Genomic DNA, 23,158 nt, shown 5'->3' with positions numbered 1-23,158 from the left:
GATCTTCACCTGAACATAGCAGACTAACGGAGAAGTCACTTCTCTCTTACCTGACATGTGTTGTGGGCTAGGGTGATCACAATGAACACTGTCTCAAGAAGGCAGAAAGTCCCCCAGTCCATAGTGACTTTAAAATAGGCAGGCATGCACATCCAGGCCCTGGACTGGAGTGTCTCCACTCTTGAGAGTCCTGCTCTACAGCCTCAGATCTGGCCCTGAACACACTCAACTCAGCGGTTTGTCTGACTGCCTCTCTAGATCCAGGGATTTGGTTACTTTGTTGTTTATTCCCTTTGTAGCAGATGCCATGATTCTTTTGGTGTTGCACAGGCATTTTATGAGTCAACGCTTACGATTCCATTAGACAAAGTTTTATCACAGTTCCCTTCAAAGCAGTCTATTGACTAAGGATGAAAGCCCTGACGGTCAGGACCTCCAAAACCTGAACCTTAAGTGGGAAGAGCTGTAGTCACCCATTAAACGACTGTGTGCCTCTCAGGTCAAGAAGAGCTGTGACTTCACATCTCTCTGGATGTCTAACAAAGAAACGCAAGCCCCACCATGCCTGATGTTGGTCTAGAAATATGTCTCGTAGCTGGGATTCATTTAACGCTGGTAGAAGCAATTCCATTTGTGCCCATATTACTGGGGCACTGACATCCATCAGCTCAGCTCATTTTAAACTACTTTCTCCTAAGTTTCTACATTTTTTAAGTTAAGTTCTATCGTGACTGTGAGTTTCTCCTCCAAATACAGTTCTCTCTGCCCTCTTCTTTAGCTTTCTCCCCTTCTTTGCAAAAATACTATTTAAAATCTATTTTAAAAGCTTTTGTATTTAAGTACGAGTGCTGCTTTCTGTCTGAATCTCTGGGAAGTGATCTTGTAGGCTTTCTTCAGTTGAAGTGAGCTAATCCGGGTGTTGTGGGATGGGTGCCTCAGCTTTAAGCCTCTCCAGAGATCAGTGTTCTGACTGGTCCTGTTTCGACTGACTCTTGCTTATTTCACACAGGCTCCATCATCACCTTCCTCACCCATAGCTAATGAACCAAAGTATGAGAAGCGCTGGCTAGACACCCTGTCAGTCCCTTTGTCCATGGCGCGGATCTCCAGGTATAAAGCTGGAACAGAAAGACTCAGGTATGTGACCAATGTCAGAAGTGGGGAAAAACTGATGAACCTGGCACTGCAAAGAAAGGCAGTGAACTCATCACTGTGGGAACATCTGGCAAACCCCACATTCTGCCAATTCCATCCACTGCTTCAGTGTCTGATAGCACAGTTGGCAAGTGCGGGCTTTGTCTCTGCAGTGTAGCATTTGAGGAGGTATCGAAAGCCAAGAGGAAAGGAATGCAAAAGCAGTTGAAGTGGTTGATCTTCATTTTATTTTATTTTATTTTAAATAGAAGCTATTTTCCCTTCTAGCAAGAGCAATTGTCCATGCTTAGGAAATAGTCCAAGAAGAAGGAATTCTGTCTTCAGCTTTAAGTATCAACAGAATAGGTTCAATTATAAAAGATTGTATACTTTTTCTAAATTGCAAATAGATACTGAAAAGCCATTTAACCTTCGTGATCTTCATTTTCCTCATTAATAAAGTAAGAGGGTTAGGCCAGTTCGTGTGTTCAATAAATGCTACTTGTTTGGAAGTCATGTTAACTATGTAGTTTCAAGAAGTATCCGTGAAGCCTCATATACATTTCTGGGTAGGCTGAGAGTCCAGAGCTCCTTGCTTGAGTTTCGAGAGAAGCCAGATGCAGGGAATGGTGACCTGCCTACCAGTTTCAGTTAGCAAAGGCACAGCATAAACATCTTGTTGTCCACTGAACCCTGTGTTAAAATATGTCCGTGGCTGAACTGTTTGACATATGGTGTGCGTATAGTGTTGTATAAAGTTGCACTGTATGATGAGTGCTGTGAGCATGTATGTGTTCTCAGGCTTCTTTTGTATAGATACATGGTGATCTATGTATTTATGGGGAGACAATGTGATATTTCACACACAATATGTGGTAACTGAATCAGGATAATGACCTCAAGATTTGTTGTCATTGTTAGGGGTGGAGAGATGGCTTAGTGGTTAAGAACCTATACTGTTAATCCAGAGGACTGACATTTGGTCCCTAGGACCCACACTGTATTATATAACCACCTGCAACTCCAGCTTCATGGAATCCAGCAGCATCCTGGTTTCCACAGGGAACTGCACTCACAGGAGCATGTCCCTAGACTATCCACATGCATAATGTACATTTCAAATGAAAAGAAATCATTTCTTTATAGGGAAGGTGTGGGAGCAAATGGGTGTGAGTACCAGCAGCGGCAGGAAGGAAGAGGTTGGGAGTGGGCAGAGTTTGTCTCTTAAAGGGACTGGATACCCAGGTGACAGGGCAGGCCAGTATAATTATAATGTTCATAATCCATGAAAAGTCAGTGTATCTACATCTACCTTTAATTTTCTTCATCAATGCTTTATAGGTTTTAGTGATCAGACCCTAAACTTCCTTAAACTTACTCCTGTTTTATTATTTTGCAAAGGGATTATTTCTATAATTCATTTTTGTACAGTTTGTTCCCAGCGTTCAGATTTTGCATGTTAATTTTGCATCTTCTAGCTGTTGTGAGCCCACGTGTTCGTTTGAATGGCTGTGTGCATGTGTTGATGTGTGTGTGTGTGTGTGTGTGTGTGTGTGTGTAGTCTTTTGGTGTTTTCTGTAGATTAGCTCAATCCCATTTCTTCCTTTCCTGTACAGATCTGTAGGTTCCCCTTTTTCTTGCCTACTTCCTGTGTAGTATTTCCAGTGCTGTGCCAAACAGAGGTGGTGAGAATAGACATCCTCTCTTGTTCCCAGTTACAGAGGAAGTATTCACCATTTCATCAAAGAGTATGATGTGTGCTGTGGTCTTTTACACTCCTTGGTTTTGTTGAGATAGAATCCATCCTGAATTTTTTGAGAATGCTTTTTATTATGAGATGATATCAAATTTTGTCAAATGTTTCTTCTGCACCCATTGAAATGGTCATGTGACTTTTCCTTCATTCTCTTGGCATGATGTGTCATGTTTATTGTGTGTACTTAATCCTTTCATCTCATAGACTAATTCCAGTTGGCTACATGAATGATCATTTAATTGTCCTGTCGAATGTTTTTGTCAATGTGCATGTGTTCCTTATACTAGTGTTTTCTTGTAGTGTCTTTCTGGCTTTGGGGTCAGACAAAGGGTAATGATAGTCTTTTGGAATTACCTTAGATGTATTCTGTCTTCTCCGATTCTTTGGAAGAGTTTGAGAAGTGCTGGTATTCCTTTTTTGAAGGTTTTATAGAACTCAGTAATGCCACCAGGTCCCCACATTTTCTTTGATGAGAATCAAAACTCTTGATGTGGCTCACTAAAGTTTTCTCTCTCACTATGATTCAGTCTTAGTCATGTGTGTGTTTCTTGGAACTTATCTTCTAGATTATCTTAATATTCTATATTATCCAAATAATTAGTATAAATTGTTCACAATTGCCACATATGATCCTTTGGGTTACTATAGGCTATTTCCAATATCTTCTTGTTCATTTCTGATTTGCAATTTCTCTTTTTTTAATCTTTCTACATTTTTATCAATTTTATCTTTTCAAAGAATCACCATATAGTTTTATTATACTTTTGGTTGCCTTTATTTATGTCTTATCTGTTTTTATTGTTCTTGTTTGTTAGGGGAAGAAATATATGCACACAAATACTCACACATGCTTGCACACACCATGCACACACACATACCCACAAATATTATTTTCAGTTCTTCTTCTCTATGAACTGAGACAAGTCTGTCTATAGATAGCTTTGTAGAAGGGGGGGGGTGGTCCACAGTGCCCCTATAGGCTCACATGCTGACATTGTTACTGTTACTATAGTAACAATATACTATACTATAGATCATGAGGATCTTGAGTATAGTGTGTATATGTGTGTATGTATGATAAATGGAATTTATTAGGTTGGCTTACATACTGGGGACAGGGTAGTCCAGTGCCTGCCTAAACACTAGAGAGACCTAGGACCTGGTAGATGTTCAGTCTGTGATGCTAGAGGCCTCAGAAGTCCCAGCCAGCATCAAAAGCCTGGGAGTTCCCTGAAAAGTCACCTGTGTCTAGCTTACCTGGAGAGAATGGAGAAGATAGAGGTTGGTGTCAGTGGAGGTTGGCAGCAGAGTGATAGACACACCCTGTACAGGAGGAAGTAGAGGTGGGCATTCCTGCTCTTGTCTCGAGTCTCTTCTTCAATCACAGCCACGTGCTGTTACATGCCATCAACCATGGAGCAAAACTGATAAGCTTTTCAGTTCGTGTTCATACATTTCTGTGCATTGTTTAGCATTTTGTTCCTAACAGATTGGCGAATCCTTTGAGCCTGCCATAATCACCATGGTGATAACTCCTTCAGCCTTTAGTCCAAAGGACAGCCTTGTCAGGCATTGTATTCCCACTTTGTTGTTTTTTCCTCTAATACTGTAAATGCAGCATTCCAGCTCCACCTGAAGGGTGTGGTTCCTCCTGAGATTTTGGCCAAGAATCCGAAGGCTGTTCCCTTATAGATGATACTTTGTTCTCTTTTGCTGCTTCAGAATTCTCTCTCTTGAGATATGACTGGCTCTGCTACTTTGAATTGATTACTCTGGGGATATCTCAAGCTTTTTGGATCCAGATCTCTCTAGACTCATGAGATCTCCAGACATTGTTTTCTGCCTGTTGCTTCTTCCCTCTCCATCTGGAACTTCCATCATGATCTATCAGCTCACCATGATTTATTTACTCTTTCTGATTTCTTGCCTTCCCCACTCATTGCCTTGTTAAAATGACCTGCGTTTCGACTTCACTGATTTGTCTTGCATGATTAAATCAACTGTTCAGACTGCATCTGCAGCAGAAGCCACAGTTGATGGATGTGAGCTTTCTAAGTAGCATGCATCTTTCTTTATCCTGGATAGGATGGACTGCACCAGAACTGAGTTCTCTGGGGCTAGTATGAAGGATTTTGCACTGCAAACCTGGTGCTGGGTTCATAGACTGGAGTATCTTCCTCTGGGTCTCTGAGGACACCGATGAAAGGCTGGAAAGATTCCTGGGAGGGGGGTCACACTCCTCTGATTGGTGGCTGAAAGGAATCTGAGCCCAGACCACAAGGGCACCGTGGGAGACATTTCCTTCCAGTCTTATCCAGGCCAACCTTTCTTGGTGCATAGACATAAAGAACTGGAACTGAGATCCAAGTATTTAAATCTCAGAGGAATCACTGCAGCATACTGTCAGACAAGCCTACCCTAGAGACTTCAGAAGTATCTCCCTCTAGAGCTCTGGCTGGAAATGGCATAGCTCCTCCATGACTAGAGTTAGGAGGGGTGCTTAACTGGGCTCCAGACCCGTCAAGGTCTACTGGACACTAAAACCACCCGGCCTGGCCCAGTTTCAGAAGTAGGTAGGTGTCTCATGTGGATTGCTTTGTTTCCTGGACCAGAGCCCCAAAGCCTTCAGGAACACTCAGGAGCCATTCAGCATCAGCTATGAGCAGGTCCTGGTACAGTTAGCCATGTCTCCCCCTAGGTCCATATGTTTGTAGGACAGGGCTGGCCCCACAGCCAAGGGACCACACTGAGTCATGGGGAAACTCTCATATGATCAAACCTTCTTCTATGGCCCTGGCATGAGACTCCTCCCTTGCTGGAATGGTTTTCAAAACAGGTTCTGTGCCAGGTATGGCTGTGATTAAGTCCTTTGGGGGTTAATACTGTTTTAAAACTATACCACACAAGACAGAGAGTAGTTGTTGACTGAGAATCTGAGGGCAGAATATGTGGAGATGAGACTAATACATGCCAACTACCAGCATGTTCTCAGAGGGTCTCAGCAGAGGGCACAGTAGGCTCAACTCTGTAAATGCAGGAAGATGCTTGTGACCCTACAGCTATGTCACATTGCAGATGGCTCAGCCCCATACTGCAGCTTTGAGTCCTGGGCTGGCTACCAAGATGCCTCTCGCAAGCACAGCTTGACCACTGATCACCGCTATGAAGAAGGCTAGCTATTCATGGAGGGAAGCTAACATTTTGCTTAGCTCTACCACACTGGTTTTCTATTGTGGAACAAATCAGTGATGCATAGCCACTGACATATGTCAGTTACTACCTCTTACAGACCCTCAGTTAGGAGCCAGCCTAGCTTAGATAGTCACTGTCTGGGTTCATGCAAAGACCAAGGCATTGGTCTTGCTGGTCCAATCATCAAGGTGTAAAAACAAGAGCAATAAGTGTGCCAGCAGACACGGACAATCTTTCTGATAGTGAAGAATGTGTAGAAAAATTGAACAGAGGGGTTGTGAAGCCTGAAGGCAATGGTTTGAGAAGAGAGTCAAGGTTTTAGAAAGGAGGCATAGCCTGGAACCTGGGGTTGCCCCAGCTGCCGTCTGTGTTGGGGCTGCTTACAGGTGTTCCCATCTGTTGTTCTTGCTGAACAAAAGGAGTAAGAGACAAGATGAACACTTCACTGCCTCCTGAGATGGTTTTGTGAAAGCAAGGTAAAGCCTAACCACAAGTGCAGAGGAGCACGGAGATGCCTTGAACAGATAAAGGTGACTGTCCCCAAAGAGGAGCAATTAGTCACCCACTTGACTGGATTCATAGTCTATAGGTCTATAAAGAGACATACCTCTGGGAAGGTCTGTAAGGGTGATTCCTAGAAGGATTAACCAGGAAAGGAAGTCACCTCTGAGTGAATGGCACCTTCCAGTGGCAACCCAGATACAAGGAAGTCCAAAGGGAAAGCTGCTCCCTTCGCCTAGTGACCTTCACTCTCCGCTAGTGAGTGTGTCTATTCGGTTGCTGTCACTGTCATCCTTCACTGATACTGGAACCCATTTTCAGCCTTCCATTGTGGACTGAAGACCAGTGGCTCTTCAGAATCCTCTGGGGTACACCAGGAACTAAGGCATCCATCTTTATGAGTTGAGTAGCTACCAGGTTCCTCGCCTGTCCAGAATGCAGGCATCATTGGACTTCATAGCCAAAGCTTTGTAACCTAATCTAATAAATCCCCTTGGAGATAGATAGATAGATAGATAGATAGATAGATAGATAGATAGACAGACAGATAGACAGATAGACAGACTGACTAGATAGATTCCCTATTGGTTCTGTTTCTCTAGAGAACCCTAGTGCATAAAGCTAAACAGTACAGGAACCCACACTCACCCACCACCCTCTGTTACATGATCCTTTCCAAAAGGCACCGTTCCTATCCTTCCATACAGAGGACCCATTTCCACACCTTTTGTTTTATGCTGGCCTTGAAAAGAATAAGGAGTCGTTGATCTTGTTCTTTCTGCACATCAGGAAAAGAGGGCAGGAAGGAAAGGAAGAAAGAGAATTGGAGGAAGTGAAGACAACAACTTTGGGTCCCATTGCTTCATCTGTCCAGATTCTGAGAAGAACAATGAAGATTTATTTCATAACTCAGGGAAAACCCCATTTGTTTTGAAGTGCTCCCCTTACATAAGAAGAACCAGCGAGGACCAGATGGGCTTGGTGGAGTCAAAGCAGAATGTTTAGGCATGTTGTAGATAAGCACGTTTTGCAAAGTTATAGTGCAAGTCATAATTATCCTGATAAATGCTTCGATCTGTTTTGCAAAAGATGGTGCCATGTTTAAACACTCATTCCAAAAATAATTTTAAAAAAGCCTCTCTATAGAATGTTTCAGGCAGACAAGGTCTTTCAGAGTACAGTGTTCCCAACGCCTGTGAGCCTCTGAGACCAGCTTCACATAGTATGCAGGAAAAGAGTCCCGAAAGCCATTGGACTCAGCAGGAAGAGGGCCTGTGAGTGTAGTCCCTGATAGCGAAGATCAGGTCTCTGCTGTGAGGGAAGGAGTGTAGTCCCTGATAGCGAAGATCAGGTCTCTGCTGTGAGGGAAGGAGCGTAGTCCATGATAGTGAAGATCAGGTCTCTGCTGCGAGAGGAAGGAGTGTAGTCCCTGATAGCGAAGATCAGGTCTCTGCTGTGAGGGAAGGAGTGTAGTCCATGATAGCGAAGATCAGGTCTCTGCTGCAAGAGGAAGGAGTGTAGTCCCTGATAGCGAAGATCAGGTCTGCACAAGGAGTGGTCAGTACTGGGTCCCAATGGGCACCATCTAGCACGATGTTTATTCTGGAGCTTGGAAACTAGAGGAGGGGAGCAGCAGGCTTAATCCTTCCTAGGACCAGGGAATCTTCTGTTGGTACCAGGTAGCTGTCTTGGATGCCTTTGCATTGGGACACTGGCTTGTCTCTCCTCCACCTTGTCCAGGAAGGACCCCTCTCTGCCTGGGGACCCCACAACCTTGCCTGCAGCAGCAGGCGATAGGATTGCTGTTGCTTTCTCGAAGCACTGTCTTTAAATTCACAGATAACTTCACTTTATAGACAGAAGACTGACAGAGGTAATGCCTTGCTACATGTGCTCCTGATACCTGCTGTGTGCCAGCTGCTCAGTGGGCACATAAATGAACCAGTGGTCTGCGGAAGCCACAGAGACTTCTGATGGGCTCCGGCCACTGCTACTTCGGCTAGTGACCACTTGTGCATAATGGTCCTGATCTGCGTCCATATAGGTTCAGAAGCAAAATGCTGCTACAATTATCCCCTCAGCTATCCCCGCACTCACCTCTCCTGCTATATACAACCTGTTATCTGTCTTCTAGATTGATGCACACATAATCGTTTCACCTAACTCCCTCCATGCCTGACCCCCTCCAACTCTGCGTCTGTCTCTCTGCCTGCATCCGATGTCAGCTTCTCCATGTAGAATCTTTCATTTCTATCTCTGAGGATGATTCATCTTGATTGCAAGGGATTAGTGCCCCATGTGCTGATGGACCCTGAAGCCTGCACTTTCAGACACAAAGATCGCTTCTTCGCTGCCGAGCAAGATAAAACTCATCTTGAGTCCCCTCCCATTTGAAGGCTGAGTTGATTCTCCTTTCCTTTGTGGGTAGAGATTTAATTGGCTCTCAAGATCTGAAATGGAAATAAATAGGGAGAGGTTTTAAAGCTGGAAGAATGGATTCACAGTGGATGAAAGAGGCATAACAGCGGGCATGGCTTTCTCCCCAGAGCTTGCCCCTGGCCTCCCGCGGTGCTCACGGATCTTTCATCTCAGTCAGTGGCAGACTGGCATCTGACTCCGCTGCTCCTGACCCACTGCTGTAAGCAAAGACATTTTCTTGACTGTCTGTCCTCAGTTTACTGCATCCCCATCTCCGTAACAAAGTTAAGGAACCTCAGTGACAGGAGATTTTGCAGTAGTAAAGAAAGGGATCCAATCACTGCTTCTTATCCAGGAAAGTTAATACCAGGTCCAGAGAGCCTTGGTTGGGAGAGGAGATGAAGAAGGTTCTAGAGGCACAGACTCTGTCCCAGTGTGTGAAGTGACCTCAGGGCTCACTCTAGCTCCTTCAGTCTGAACTCAAAGCTGCACAGGCCAGGCACCTGACAGCATCAGCAATCTGCCTTCCACCATGGACTGTGGGGTCCCAGATCAGCTAGGGTGGCTGGTCCTCGTAACTCTCTGGTGAACTGCCCACTTTGATCTCATATCTAAGAAGTGGTAATAGAGCTCCCAATGGGGTCTTTAAAAGGACAATGATGTCTATAGACCTTTACTCTGTCACCCATAAAGACCAAGTCTCTCCCAAGGAGACTCTTCTGCCCAGATTCCTTTTCTGGCACAGACTGTCTTGCCTGTGCAGAGTGGAGAGGAGAAACCTCAAGCTGCACTTTGCAAATGCATTCTGCTTCTTGTTCAGCTTAGATCTGATCCTATGAAAATAAAGTGTTCTCCCCGTATCAGTTTTGTAGCATAGAGGTGTTCTTTTTCTTTGCCTAGATAAGGTCCTGTTCAAAGCTTCTGCCGGTTTTCCCAGGCAGCGTTTGACTCCTGTGCATCTATAGTCTGCAGCTGCGGTCTTGCCCCAGAAGGAAAGAGTAAAATGACAGCCATTGGCCATGGTAACCAACATAGTATAACCAAACCCAAAACAGAAACCAGGTTCAAATGAATTGTGAGGTTGGGGAAGAATGAACCATGTGCCCCTGGAAACAGCAGTTGCTATGGTTTCAGTGTACAGGGATCTTACAGTTTCTCCAGATCAGACATCTTACTGTCAGGAAGCTAAGAGAGGACTGGAGTCAGAAGCCCCTCCTTTCTCCTGACCTGACTGTGAGTCCTTGCCTTTGCCAGCCTGGGCTGATAAGTCAGCTTGGGTAAGCGATTAGCACGTACACATCAGTTTCTAAATCTCAGTAGTGGCCCCTTCTTCATACAGTGAAGGTAACGCCAATGCACTGTTCGAAAACTGATGCACCATGTTTTATTTACAAAAGGAAGGGTCACTGCTAGCTGGCTCCCTCGACTGTTTATAGAATGTGTGAGCATCTTCAGATTTTCCCCCATATTATTAAACCTTCTACTTCAAAGACTTACAGAGAAATACAGGGAGAATTAATATGTCATTTGAAAAAGCATAAGAATTCTTTGCACGCTGTTGACCTGTTTGAAAACACATTGAAAGGGCACCCATGTAACTCTGGCTACAGGTGATCCAACTCCCCCTTCTACTTTTCAGGGGTATCCATCCACACATGTACATGAACACATGTATATGAAAAAGAATTTATTAAATCTTTAAAAGATAGAAATAGGAGAGGGACATAAGATTTTATATTCTTGCCTTTTTAATATCTGAGGATTCTTTCTACATCTCTTTCTCCATTCCTCCCTCTCTTCCTCTCTATCTCTCTCCCTCCCTCTCCCCCTCTTCCTCTCAGTGCACAAGGATCTTACAGTTTCTCCAGACCAGACAGCTTCACTATCAGGAGCTAAGAGAGGGCTCTTCTCATCTCTCCTTTTCCCTCTCTCTATCCCTCTCCTTCTCTTCTTGAGACAGGGTCTGACATATCTATAACTGAGACCAGCCTTGAACTGCCCCCCCATCTCTGCCCACTGCGCTCAATGAAAACCTTTCCTCATTTTCTCACCTCTATAAAAATCAGTAGAATACCAGCCAGAAAACATTGCCGGAGGCTCCTTGGAGCAGAATTTAAACACAACATGGCTAGGAACTTGTTTGCAATTTCCTGCCAGTATCCTCATGAAACAGAAAGGCACAAGTGACCAGAGGGTTTGTTTCTATGTTGAGCAATGTGCTTGGTGTGGATGAATCATAGCTTGTCCCAGCTCCACGAGCATCTGGACAGTGCAGTTCCCTGGTACAGGAGACCCTTCAGAAAGCCAATATATTTGTTGATGACATCTTCTCAGAAAACACTTGGAACATCAGTTAGCATTTGATCTTGCAATGAAAAGGAGACTTCTAGTGGAACACAATAAAAAATAACAAGTTTAGGAATTGTGATGCAAATAAGGATGCAGGTTTAAAAATGAGGACTCTGATTGACAGACAAATGCATATCCTGCCCCCATTACTGAACTCTGTTGTAGAATCAATACATTGTCTTCAACTGACTTTGAGGCAGTATAAAAGGTTTTCATCTGAGGAAGACATAAGCAGTTTTCTGTGTGGTTACTAAAATGGATATGGGTGTTGCCTTGAGATTGGGTGGACAGCAGCAGAGAATGCAGAGCCTTCAGGAAGGAGTTGCTGCTTGAGATTCTACTGTCCCTTCAGCCCTACATGGGCTTTGCATGGCTCAGTGAGAGTGAATAGCAGTTAGTTGTATATGAGGCCTGATGACCATGCAGGTGAATGCTCCAGCTCCCTGGGAAACAACCCTGTCCTGGAGGAGGAGCATCTTGGGGATCTCAAACCTTGCTGGAGTAGGCACAGGCTTTGGGTCTCAGGATACCTGGATGCAGAAGGAGCTCTGTATGACATTCCAGAAGCTTGAAGAAAGAGAGGCAGGGGCTGTTATTTCCAGGAAGAACTCAAGTACACTGTGGCAGGCTCCATCCACTTTCCACAGCCTTCATTGGAGTTTTCCTCTGATGTATAATATATTTTACATAATACTTTCATAAAACATAATCAAATCCTGTCGAATTCTATTGGTCCCATTGCCACTATTTACTAAGATTCTATTCAGATCCAGACAAGGGCTAGACTTGACTCCATCCCCAAAGGTCTTCTGACATCACCCTAGGTGGATGGTGCTCTCCCCACTGAAAAATGAGGACTAGAACCCTGGAGTCTGCTTGTTTTGCTGTTTGTCTGAGGGATAAAGAGGGATTGTATCCAGCTCCACTTCTCTCTGAGACCTGCTTCATGTTCTAGACTGAATTTATCACCTTTGTATCCATTTTCAGGTTTTCAATCATTTTCACAAGAAAGCTTAGAATATTAATCTGACATTTTGCTTATTTTAGTATCTGTATGCTTGGTAGTTGAGGCACTTTGGTCTTTTGGAAGAGCCTGGTTGCCTTGCTTCTACATGTTTTTTGTGCTGTGATTTACACATCTGTTGGTCTACAGTATTTTCTATATTTGGGAGGCAGCAGGACTCCAAGTCTTCACGTTGGCTGTACAGAGAACATCAGCACACCAACACTTATTTCTGTTGCAGAAACCTTCCTTGGGGTGCTGGTTTTTAGGGACGAATGTCTGGTTAGCATCTCCTGTTTACTCATCAGTCTTGGTGGTCCCTCTGCTGGTTGCTTCTCTCTCCAGCTGCTGCACTCTGCAAGCTGCTCCTTGGTGAGCTCTCTCCTCCTCACAGCCTGACCCTGCAGGGTGGACAGCTCCTATTTTCCATTTCTAGACAAGACGCGTCCCTAGTGCCCACACATGACTGTTCCACCACCCACTCCCAGCTCTACTCAGGAAGCATCGCAAGCAAACAGATGGCCCAAACTGTGTCCCTGGTCTGGCGTTCTTCACATTTTGGGTCCAGTTACTCCGGCACAACTGCTGATCATCCCAGCTATGCTTCTGTGCATGCACCTAAACCTCGTTTTCACTGTTGATTTTTCTCTTCCCATGATCTGAGTCCAATCTCTTGACTAATTTCCCGTCTTCAGCCATCTCCCCAGGCTGCCTTTCCTAAGCATCCTCCTTGCCTGGTTACTCCAGCAGTTACTAGTCCTCTCTCATTCCCCACTGTCCCTTCGGCCCATTTTTGATACATTTTTTTTTTTCTTTCTTTGTCAATTTATCATCCATTTCCGATCATGCTGTTTCTTTGCTCAAAGCCTCCTGGTGATTTCCTCTTGCAGTTAGAATGAAGTCCATGTCCTTGCAATGTCCAAAATAAACCCAAGGACGTATTTTTAATGCTGTTCAGTGCCACATAGAGAAAGTGATAGTTTGTCATAGAACATGCATATCTGAGGCAGCTACACAGGGAACAGGGAACCTTGAAATAGAGAAGTCAGAGACAAATAGCTCAACTAAGAAGATACAAGGGAAAGAAGCAACTAGAAACAGTCATGTAAAGGCTGTAGTAAAAATGCCTGGTCCATTTCTTAAGCCATCCTGTCGGTTGCCCGTGCCTTCCCTGTAGGTTCATCCTCTGGCAAGGTTTTCAAAACTACACGCATCACCCTTCATACTCCACCAGGCTGAAAAGTCAGCTGGAAACAATTAGATGCTTCATTTTCATTCAAGAAGTGCCAATTAAGGTGGGGACAGCAGGGGAGATACCTATTTTATAAAGAAAGATCGCTCACTCCTGGGAAGCTGTTTTGAGAGCTGCTCACACCCAGGAAGGTCTTGGTCCACCTCCTCCTTTAAGCCCTCCTCTTGCGTAGCAGGACCAATAGCTGAGAGGTTGTTACAGCACAGGTTAGAGCAGACTGTGCATGTGCAATATGGGACTTAAGGACTTCTCCATAAGGAAAGTTGCTGGGATTAAGTCAGCCTAATATCAGTCATGCCCCGTGTTCACACCAAAGCAAGGACCTGAAGCTTCTCCAGAGCCCTACGGTCCATCCTAAGTACATGCACGGGGAAGTTCCAGTCCCAGTCAGCACTCAGTGTGTTGTCTGATGTCACGCTAGGTTCCATGAGGTAAATGAGCTTCAAAGCAACTACAGTTAAGATGCTGTAGTTTCTATTAAATAGAAACTCTGAGATTTCAGACAGAACAAGGCTTCATCCCCATCTGCCCTGCTTTCCTTGTTCCTGTTGTATTAGAAATGGTTCCTAGTGAGGAAATTCAGTGTGGATTTTCGTTTTGGTAAAGCTACCCTATTATGCCTGTTGTCTAGGAGAGTAGGACTGTCTGTTCTTTCCTAGGTGTATCACGGCTGAGCCTAGGGCAGCAGGGACTGGAAGCACCTGTCTCCTGCTGGATGGACCGGAGCAGCATCATTCTCTCCCAGGTGACAGCCTCCCTGGTGTCTTCTCTTCTGTTGTAGGTCCAGTGCATTTGAGGTGCTGGCCCTGGATGGAACCAGCACAGGAGTCCTTCAGTTCTCCACTGCCCAGGACTGTGCGGACTGGCTGCGTGCAATCTCAGCCAACATCAGTGACCTGACGCTTCAACATGTGAGCATCTGGCCCAGGACTTACTCCCTCCATGTTTCCATTAGCAGTAGTGATGAGAATGTTCCAAGTTTGATTAACCCACTGCAAGGTTTGGTCTGCATGCAGAACGTATACGTGTTTCAACAGATCAAATATCCAACTCAAATAACTAAAACTTAAGCTATTAAAATGTGTCTAGATATAGACATTTGGAAACTTTCAGGCTAATTCTCTCCCTGTCTCTGTCTCCATCCTTCTCATCTTTCTCGATACACACATACAGTTCTCTCTCTCTCTCTCTGTCTCCCTCTCTCTCTCTCTCTCTCTCTCTCTCTCTCTCTCTCTCTGTGTGTGTGTGTGTGTGTGTGTGTGTATAAATCTAAATGTGTTAAATTCAATGTGGCAGTTTTATTTGGATAAACTACTAACTGGGATAAAAATATGATATGTACTTTCTGGATACCCTAATTTTCTCTGAGCTTCTCAAATATATGCACACATGTATACACATGTACATGAGCACAAACTTACACACACACACACACACACACACATACAAATCATGAGCATTTTCCCCCCTGGAGAATGCCATTATTCCAATGAACATTTATTTTTAAAAAATAAAAAGGCCACACCTATCCAAAAACATACGCTGTGTCTCACTGAAGGCATCTAGGTCAGAAAAAAAGTATCCAGTGCCCTTGGGTGATAGGTTTAGTGTTCAAAGTCAGTAAGATTTGTATATAAAGGAATGAATAGAGATGGGTGGGAGAAGGACAACATCCGCTCCTTCTTAAGTCTCTGGTGAAGAATGACAAGCTGTAGCTATGGAGGTATGGCAGGGCTGGCCCCATAACCAAAGGCTTGGCCCAGCTTCCATCCTCACCCCCTCCAAATACCCATGCTGTGTGTTTGTGTCCCATTCCTCAGCTTGGTGCAACCTGTGGTACTCTGAGCCACCCTCGCATGCCTGCTCTCCCCGCATTGCTCACCCCCTGCCTTGTCCTGCCCATGGCTAGACAGAAGTTGGTTGAATAATCTGAGATATTTAGGGATGTAGTGATGGGCAAGATTTCTATTCTGAAGACACAAGAGCCATCTTTCTACCAATGTATAAAGAAGCACCTTCCTATGTACTTGGTTTTAATATTCCATACTTTGAATCCCTAGGGTCTAGATGGATAGGTTTTTTCAATTAAATAATTAAATAGACAAATAAGTAAAGCCAAAATAGGCAGGTGGGGTTTGATTGGCATCTGAAGAAATATCGATCAGTACAGGGTGCTCCTGATTGGATGACTATTGAAGCTGACTCCTGGGCTGCATGACAGGACAGACATGTGGGCTCACAGTCTTGGGTGTATCTTCTTCAGGACCACCATTTCTTCACTGGTAAAATTATTCAAAGTGACATCTACAGGGTTTGGGAAAAGGAGTAAAGACTCAACTATCCACTGTAGTCACTGGTCATTGTAGTTAGATGCTGTGGCACAGAGGCCATCCTCCCTCTTTCTTCTCATGTGTTTAAGCATTTGTCATCCCTCAGCTGCCCTCACTTCAATGGCTGACACTTGGGAACAATGACATCAGTGTGTCTCCACACTTCCTTTTGTTTCATTATTTACCTGCTTCAAGAATGACTGTGGTCAAGTGTGTGTTTGCTCTGGTTTGAAGGTAAGTCCAACATATAGGAAAAAAAAATCTTCCAAGGAAGTGTCCTGGGTTGATTAATTTGAGCTGCCATTTAGACAGGCTGAAAAATGAAGGAATTGATGTGTGTGGCACACTGACCCCTTGCTGTCTTCCCTCCACAGATGAAGATGGCGAATAAATGCTGTTCTCCCTGTGACCAGGTAGGTGTGTGCCTTCAGCCTAGTAGGATAACAAATCCCCAAAGTGGACGCTTCCTTTTGTGAAATTTAGATAGGAAAATGCTAGTGAGAGTCAAGCTGAATTTGGCAGACTCTGACCCACGTGTGAACTCAATGCTCCTTATTTATGAAGAAACACATTCGAGGACTGTTCTGATTGTCTGTGTTTAAATGTAGATAAATGTGGTCTGTGGGATGTATCCAGTAGAAAATGTGCTTTGAGCAGGTGTTTAGAGAGGACTGTGTGAGCCCAGAGGGGATTTAGGATGGAGAGAGGCCTATGTGACTTGGGATCATCTTGTCAGGTGATGCTGTTGACTCAACAGCGTAGTTTTCATCTCCAAGGGAATAAGAGAGTTTGCTTTGGAGTCAAATTTCAGTAACCGTGGCTGGAAGTCTAGGTAAAAGTTCTCCACAAATACCTTATCCCAGTGTGGTAACAGTCTCTTGAAGTTTCTATGGTAACAGAACAAAGAAATTCATAGATAAAGACACTTTCCAAATACGGTGATGGAACATCATGTAGGTTGTGTCTAACAAAGTCGGGAAATCTCTACTGACGGTTCCACATCTTATCCAGTGGTGTTCTCAGCTTGGGAGCTGGTGGCAGCTCATGGTCTATTAATCAATCTGTAGTGATGAGGTGAGCAGGCCTGCTTTTCATTTCGCCTGGCTCCCGCATGGTTAGCTTTACACCCGAAATAACAACATACAAATTGTATTCATTTAAACACTGCTTGGCCCATTAGCTCTAGCCTCTTACTGGCTAACTCTCACATCTTGATTAACCCATTTCTATTAATGTGTGTAGCACCATGGGGTGGTGGCTTACAGGGAAGATGCTAACCTGCATCCATCTCGGAGAGGAGAGCTATGGCATCTGCCTCTCTTCCTTTCTTCCCAGCATTCTGTTCTCTCTACTCCACCCACCTATGTTCTGACCTATCAGGCCAAGCAGTTTCTTTATTAATTGACCAATGAAAGCAACACATAGAAATAAGACCCACCTACATCATCAATCCTAAAAGGATTTACCTGAGAGTCATAAGGATAATAGGTCAGAGATAGAAGGAGTCGTGAGTGGTTATTAAGGGACCTAAAGAAAGATTAGGCTGATTTGGCTCTGGATCTGCAACATCCCTACTCTAACTACCAGATCATTCTTGTTGAGTTCTCAGTCCTCATCAGAGAGGTGGGATTCATTTGATGACCTTCTTATCTGTGAGCTGCTAGGGATCCCAGAAGGCGCTGACCCAACACATGTAAAGTCCATGGGTAGAGAGGGTGGGGGATACTCTGGTCAGGATGTAAAGTAAATGGAAAAAATCATAATAAAAAAGAATCCCAATCCAAGACAAATATACCCAGGAGAACATTTCTCTGTCAATTAAATGTTGACTGAGAAAACAAGAAAATCACTCGGTGCTTCTACTGGACTTGTTAGCCAGCATTTTTACACTGGAAAAGAAACAATTCCTAAATATAACACTTCTAAATATAAGTTATTGCTTTCAATATTTTATAAATTAATCAGCTATTTGTGTTTTACATAGCTTAATGAGGGGTTGGCTATTTTATGAGTAATACTTCTATAAACATCTTCAAACTAGAATTGCATCCATTCTATATTTTCCCACATTATTATATTCCTACTGAACTTCACAGTTTGAGGATAAATTTTTTTTAACCAATTTTTCCACTAAGACACCTCTACTTGGTTCACACACAAGCATTTTCTCATTTTATTTGTTGCTGGTGGGATGTCCAACTGAATTTGTATTTTCTATTTCTACAAACGATTTACTGCTTTTGAAACTGAACTCTGTGAGCTGTTCAGAAACTCTGAAACATCTCCAAGACTGTGTGCTTGAAGAGCTAACCCTTCACAGGGGCAAGGAATGATGTGGTCCTTGTCCTTGGCTCTTCCAGCTTATCTGGTGGGGACCACAGGGCTCTGCTGCCTGCTGGGGTGGGGTCTCTGTGACCACAGGAGAGATGGCTCCAGAAAAACAAGTTGGAAACATCAAGTCTTCTGGAAGGGGACAGGTTAGTGGTTTCCAGAGTGCTACTGGAGAGCCATGTCTCCAGGACATGAATCTGACCCACTTCAGAGGATGGGGGTTGTAGGCTCTCCCCTATCCATCACTAATTAAGAAAGTGCCCTATAAGCTTGCCTAAGGCTGATCTTATGGGGGAATTTTTAAAATTAATGTTCCCTCTTCTCAAATGACTTTAGCATGTGTCAAGTAGATGCAAAACTATCCAGAATGGCATCTAACAATTGCTAAAATGAAAATAAAAAGAAAAGGGAGCATAAAGGCTAATAAAATCACAGGGCATAGAATTTTATACTCAGTGTTCAACCAGGGAGTTGCTTAAAGTGTTGTTGCTCAAATTGTCGCTCAAACTGGAGCACTCATGTCTAAAACAAAGACCAAGCTGGCCTGAGGAGATGGCTCAGTTTGTAACATACTTCACTTGTCTTGAAAGCATAAAGACCTGAGTTTGGTTCCCAGAACCCATATTTTAAAAAAGGGGGGGGGGAAGCCAAGTGTGTTGGTGCATGTTTGTAATTCTAGCACTAAGGAGACAGAGATGGAAAGACCCCTGTGGCTCACTGGCCAGCCAGTAAAGTCTTCTTAGTGAATTCCAGACCAACAAGAGGCCCTATTTCAAAAACAAAACCAAAAAGAGAAAAAAAAAGCACCTGAGGAATGACAGCCATTGTTGACCTCTGATAGGCGCCTGCGCATGTGTGCACACGCGCGCGCGCGCGCGCGCGCACACACACACACACACACACACACACACAAACACACGAAAGCGCACATAGCCAACCTAAACCTAATGACGATAAGCACAAACTGAAAACTCTTTTAGGAAAACCAGGGTGTATTCACCTAATAAAACTGCAAGCAGCTTTATTTATTTCCGAAATAAATTTCTTCTAACTTGTATTTTAATTTAGGGAAATAATGATGCCTTGATTTAATACTCCAAGGATAGTGTAAGTAGCACAGGAAACAGACTTTTTATATGGAAGAAAAAACAGATGTATAATGACAATCTGGTATAGGTTTAACCAAGTATCTACTCTGACCCAACAAATAACAGGGCTTTCCACAGAAACAGCGCCAGAAAAGATGGATGAAAATGTACTCCTCTGTGGAGATGGTGGAATTCTTTGTCCCCAGTTAATGGTGTCACATGATACCATCAAGCCAGCACTCACGAAAGTGTGCTAAACACTTCTTACAACACGCAGCAAGTCATTAAAAAATTCATAATGTAAAAGATAAGGTTATATTTCTGTAGATTATTTATGAACTAGCTACATATACATAAATAAGATTCACAAGGCCACCAATGTTCTGGATAATGACAAAGTTATAACTTACTTTGGTGCCGACTGATGTAGGCAGAATTAAATTACACATGAGATTTAATTAAGTTCACATCCAGCTAATTGGTGTTTCGGAGGCTTCCTCACCTGAGCTGTCATCGTGGCAAGGGCAGAAACTTCTCGGCCACTCCTCTATATGGAATTCTTATGGAATATGTGCCGAGCGTGGTATTGACCAAGTGTGGAGAGACAGCATCAAAAGGACACTGATGGAGTGAAGGGCGTAGAAGACAAGGAGAGCCGAACGCTGGCTGTACCACCTTCAGAAGTGGAGCTGGCCTCCCAACTAGTGCCTTCATTCTGATGACCCGTGGTAGCATTCAGATGAACTAGAATCCAAGTAGTTTGCCCTTGTTTGAATTCTGCTACTGTGGGAAGGAAAAAATTGCAGCTTCTTCATCTCAGCCAGGAATCCAAAGCTGACATCTTCAGCTTTGACTGCGCCATTCAGCTGGCTACAGTGTCTTCCTGTGCACTTCTGTTTATCCATACTCATTTACACACCTGTGAATGTCAGCATCCTCTCTCCTTGTGGGCATGTGACATGCCTTCTCAAAGTTCCTTGCCTTGTTTCCGGTCATATGAAGAGGAGGAAGACGTGCTACTGCCACACGTTCAGCCTGAAAGGTTGCCAAATCCTGAAGCCATTCAAGGAAGCCTGACATTTCAGCAAGTTTCCCCACAGGATGAACACCACCTTCCTTGGCTGCAGACACTGTGCCAGGGGCTTTTCTAAGATGTGTTAAATACTCGTGGGTGTCAATTATATTGTGAGTTCTAGTCCCATTTACAATAAAAGTCCAACTCCATTAAAACTATCACAAGTCACATATGAAACATTGACACGGCTCACCTTCTTGGGCATATGAAAGACAAAGTCAAAGATGGGGAAATAGCTCTGCTGGTGAAGTGCTTTGCCTCCCAAGCCTTAGGACCAAAGTTTCATCCATGTAGCTTATAGGAAATAAAGTTGACATGGTGGCACATGTCATTGTGGAGCAAAGCCACATAGAATCCTAGAGTTTGCAAGTCTGTCAGCCTACCAGACTTGACAAGTTCTAAGACCCTGTGTCTTAAAAAAATCAAGGGAGCACTGAGCAACTGGAACTAAAACCCCGACTCCACCTCAAGGAATGACCATCTGAACCTTGACCTTACTACATCAACTGGAGGAAAAGATGGGTAGACAACAAGATAAGAATACACTCAACAACCCAAAGAGGAAAATGGCACCTCAAAACTAGACAGCAAGACTTGAAAATTCCAACACAGATGAAACAGAAGAAAAAGACCGTAAAAATAACTTTAGAAAAATTATTGAGGTCTTTAAAGAGGAAATGAAAATTTTGTCAAAGAATTAGAGGGAAAGACAGACAAAAAATTGGAAGAAATCAACAAAACCCTTAAAGAAAATTAAGAAAAAGACAATCAAACATAAAAAAACAAGACTTGAAAACAGAAATAGAGACAATAAAGAAAAAAAAACAGAGAAAATTCTGGAAATGAAAATTATGGGTAAATGATCATAAACCACAAATGCAAGCATAAAGAGCAGAATACAAGAGATGGAAGAGAGAATCTCAGGCAGTGAAGATACAATAGAGGAAATAGATTCCAGTCAAAGAAAACATTAAATCTAGCAAAAGCTTAACATGAAATATCTAGGAAATAGGCGACACCATGGAAAGACCAAACCTAAGAATAGTAGGGATAGAAGGAAAAGAACTCCCGCTCAAAAGCACAGAAAACATGCTTAATAAAATCATAGAAGAAAACTTGCCCAACCTAAAGAAGGACATGCCTATGAAAATACAGAAAGCTTACAGAACACCAAATAGACTGGACCAAAAAAAAAAAAAGTCCCCTCACCACATAATAATCACAACACTACTCATGCAGAATAAAGAATATTAAGAGCTACAAAGGAAAAAGGTCAAGGAATATATAAAGGCAAACCTATCAGAATTACAACTGACTTCTCAAAAGAACAATGAAAGCCAGAAGATCCTGGTCAAGCATTTCACAGACATTAGGAGACCTTGGATGCCAGCCCAGACTACTATATCTAGCAAAACTTTTAATCACCGTAGACAGAGAAAAAAAGATATTCCACAACAGAACAAGATTTAAACAATACCTATCCACGAATCCAGCCCTACACAAAGTAGTAGAAAGAAAACTCTAAACCAAGGAAGAAAGCTACACCTACAAAAACACACACACACACACACAAAAATAGATGGTTTCACAGCAACAAATCCCAAACAAGGGGAAAACTCACACAATAACACCACCAAGAACAAAAATTAAAATAACAGGAACTAGCAATCACTGGTCATTAATACACCTTAATAGAAATAAACTCACCTATAAAAAGACACAGACTGACAGATTAGACATGAAAACAGACCTCCATTCTTCTGTTGCATACAAGAAACACCAATATCAAAGATAAACATTACCTCAGAGTAAAGGTTTAGGAAAAACAATTTCCAGTCAAATGTACCTAACAAGCTGGTGTAGTTATCCCAATAGCTAGCAAAATAGACTCTAAACTAAATCAATCAAAAAGTATAAACAAGGACATTTCATATTTGTCACAGGAAAAAAATCCATCAAGAGGAAATTTCAATACTGAACATCTATACCCCAAATACAAGGGCACCTTCACATGTAAAAGAAACATTATTAAGGCTTAAATCATACCTTAAGCCACACACACTAATAGTGGGAGACTTCAACACCCCACTCTCACCACTGGACAGATCTGCCAGACAGAAACTTAACAGAGAAATAAGGGAACTAACAGATGTTATGACTCAAATGGACTTAGCAGACATCTATAGAACATTCCACCAAAACACAAAAGAATATACCTTCTTTTCAGCACCTCATGGAACCTTCTCAAAAACTGACCACATACCCAGTAACAAAGCAAACCTCAACAGATAAAAAAAAAAAAAATAGGAATAACCCCATGTATCTTATATCAGATCACCATGGCTTCAAGTTAGAATTCAACAGCAACACTAATTTCAGAAAGCCCACAAACACATGGAAATTGAACAATATTCATGTCACTTCAACCACCAATGGATCAAGGAAGAAATAAAGAAAGAAATTAAAGACTTCCTAAAATTCACCAAAATGATCACACAACATACCCAAACTTATGGGACACGATGAAAGCAGTGTTAGAAGGAAAGTTCATCGCACCAAATGCCTACATAAAGAAATTAGAAATTTTCCAAACTAGTGAGTTAACAGAACACCTGAAAACTTTAGAACAAAAAGAAGCAAACACACCCAGGAGGAATAAAGGACAGGAAATAATCAAATTAAGAGCTGAAATCAACAAAATAGAAACAAAGAAATCAATGCAAAGAATC

At 43.0% G+C, this 23,158-nt stretch overlaps 1 protein-coding gene across 2 annotated transcripts in view; it reads left to right on the top strand.

Annotated features, from left to right (window-relative positions):
* Sntg2 (syntrophin gamma 2) overlaps window positions 1-23,158 on the top strand; it is a 139,870-nt gene that overhangs the window by 48,660 nt on the left and 68,052 nt on the right. For both annotated transcript variants that reach the window (XM_041630352.1, XM_041630353.1), the window contains exons 5-7: window positions 1,010-1,137; window positions 14,387-14,516; window positions 16,310-16,348. In XM_041630352.1, coding sequence (XP_041486286.1) covers window positions 1,010-1,137; window positions 14,387-14,516; window positions 16,310-16,348 — 297 coding nt within the window. The remainder of the gene's footprint in view (window positions 1-1,009; window positions 1,138-14,386; window positions 14,517-16,309; window positions 16,349-23,158) is intronic.

This window comes from Microtus oregoni, unplaced genomic scaffold, assembly GCF_018167655.1.
Source record: "Microtus oregoni isolate MIOR12 unplaced genomic scaffold, Mior012 000034F_ref0000314, whole genome shotgun sequence".
Classification (NCBI taxonomy): domain Eukaryota; kingdom Metazoa; phylum Chordata; class Mammalia; order Rodentia; family Cricetidae; genus Microtus; species Microtus oregoni.
The sequence above is the reverse complement of the archived record's forward strand: the minus strand, read 5'-3'. Positions and strand labels throughout refer to the sequence as shown.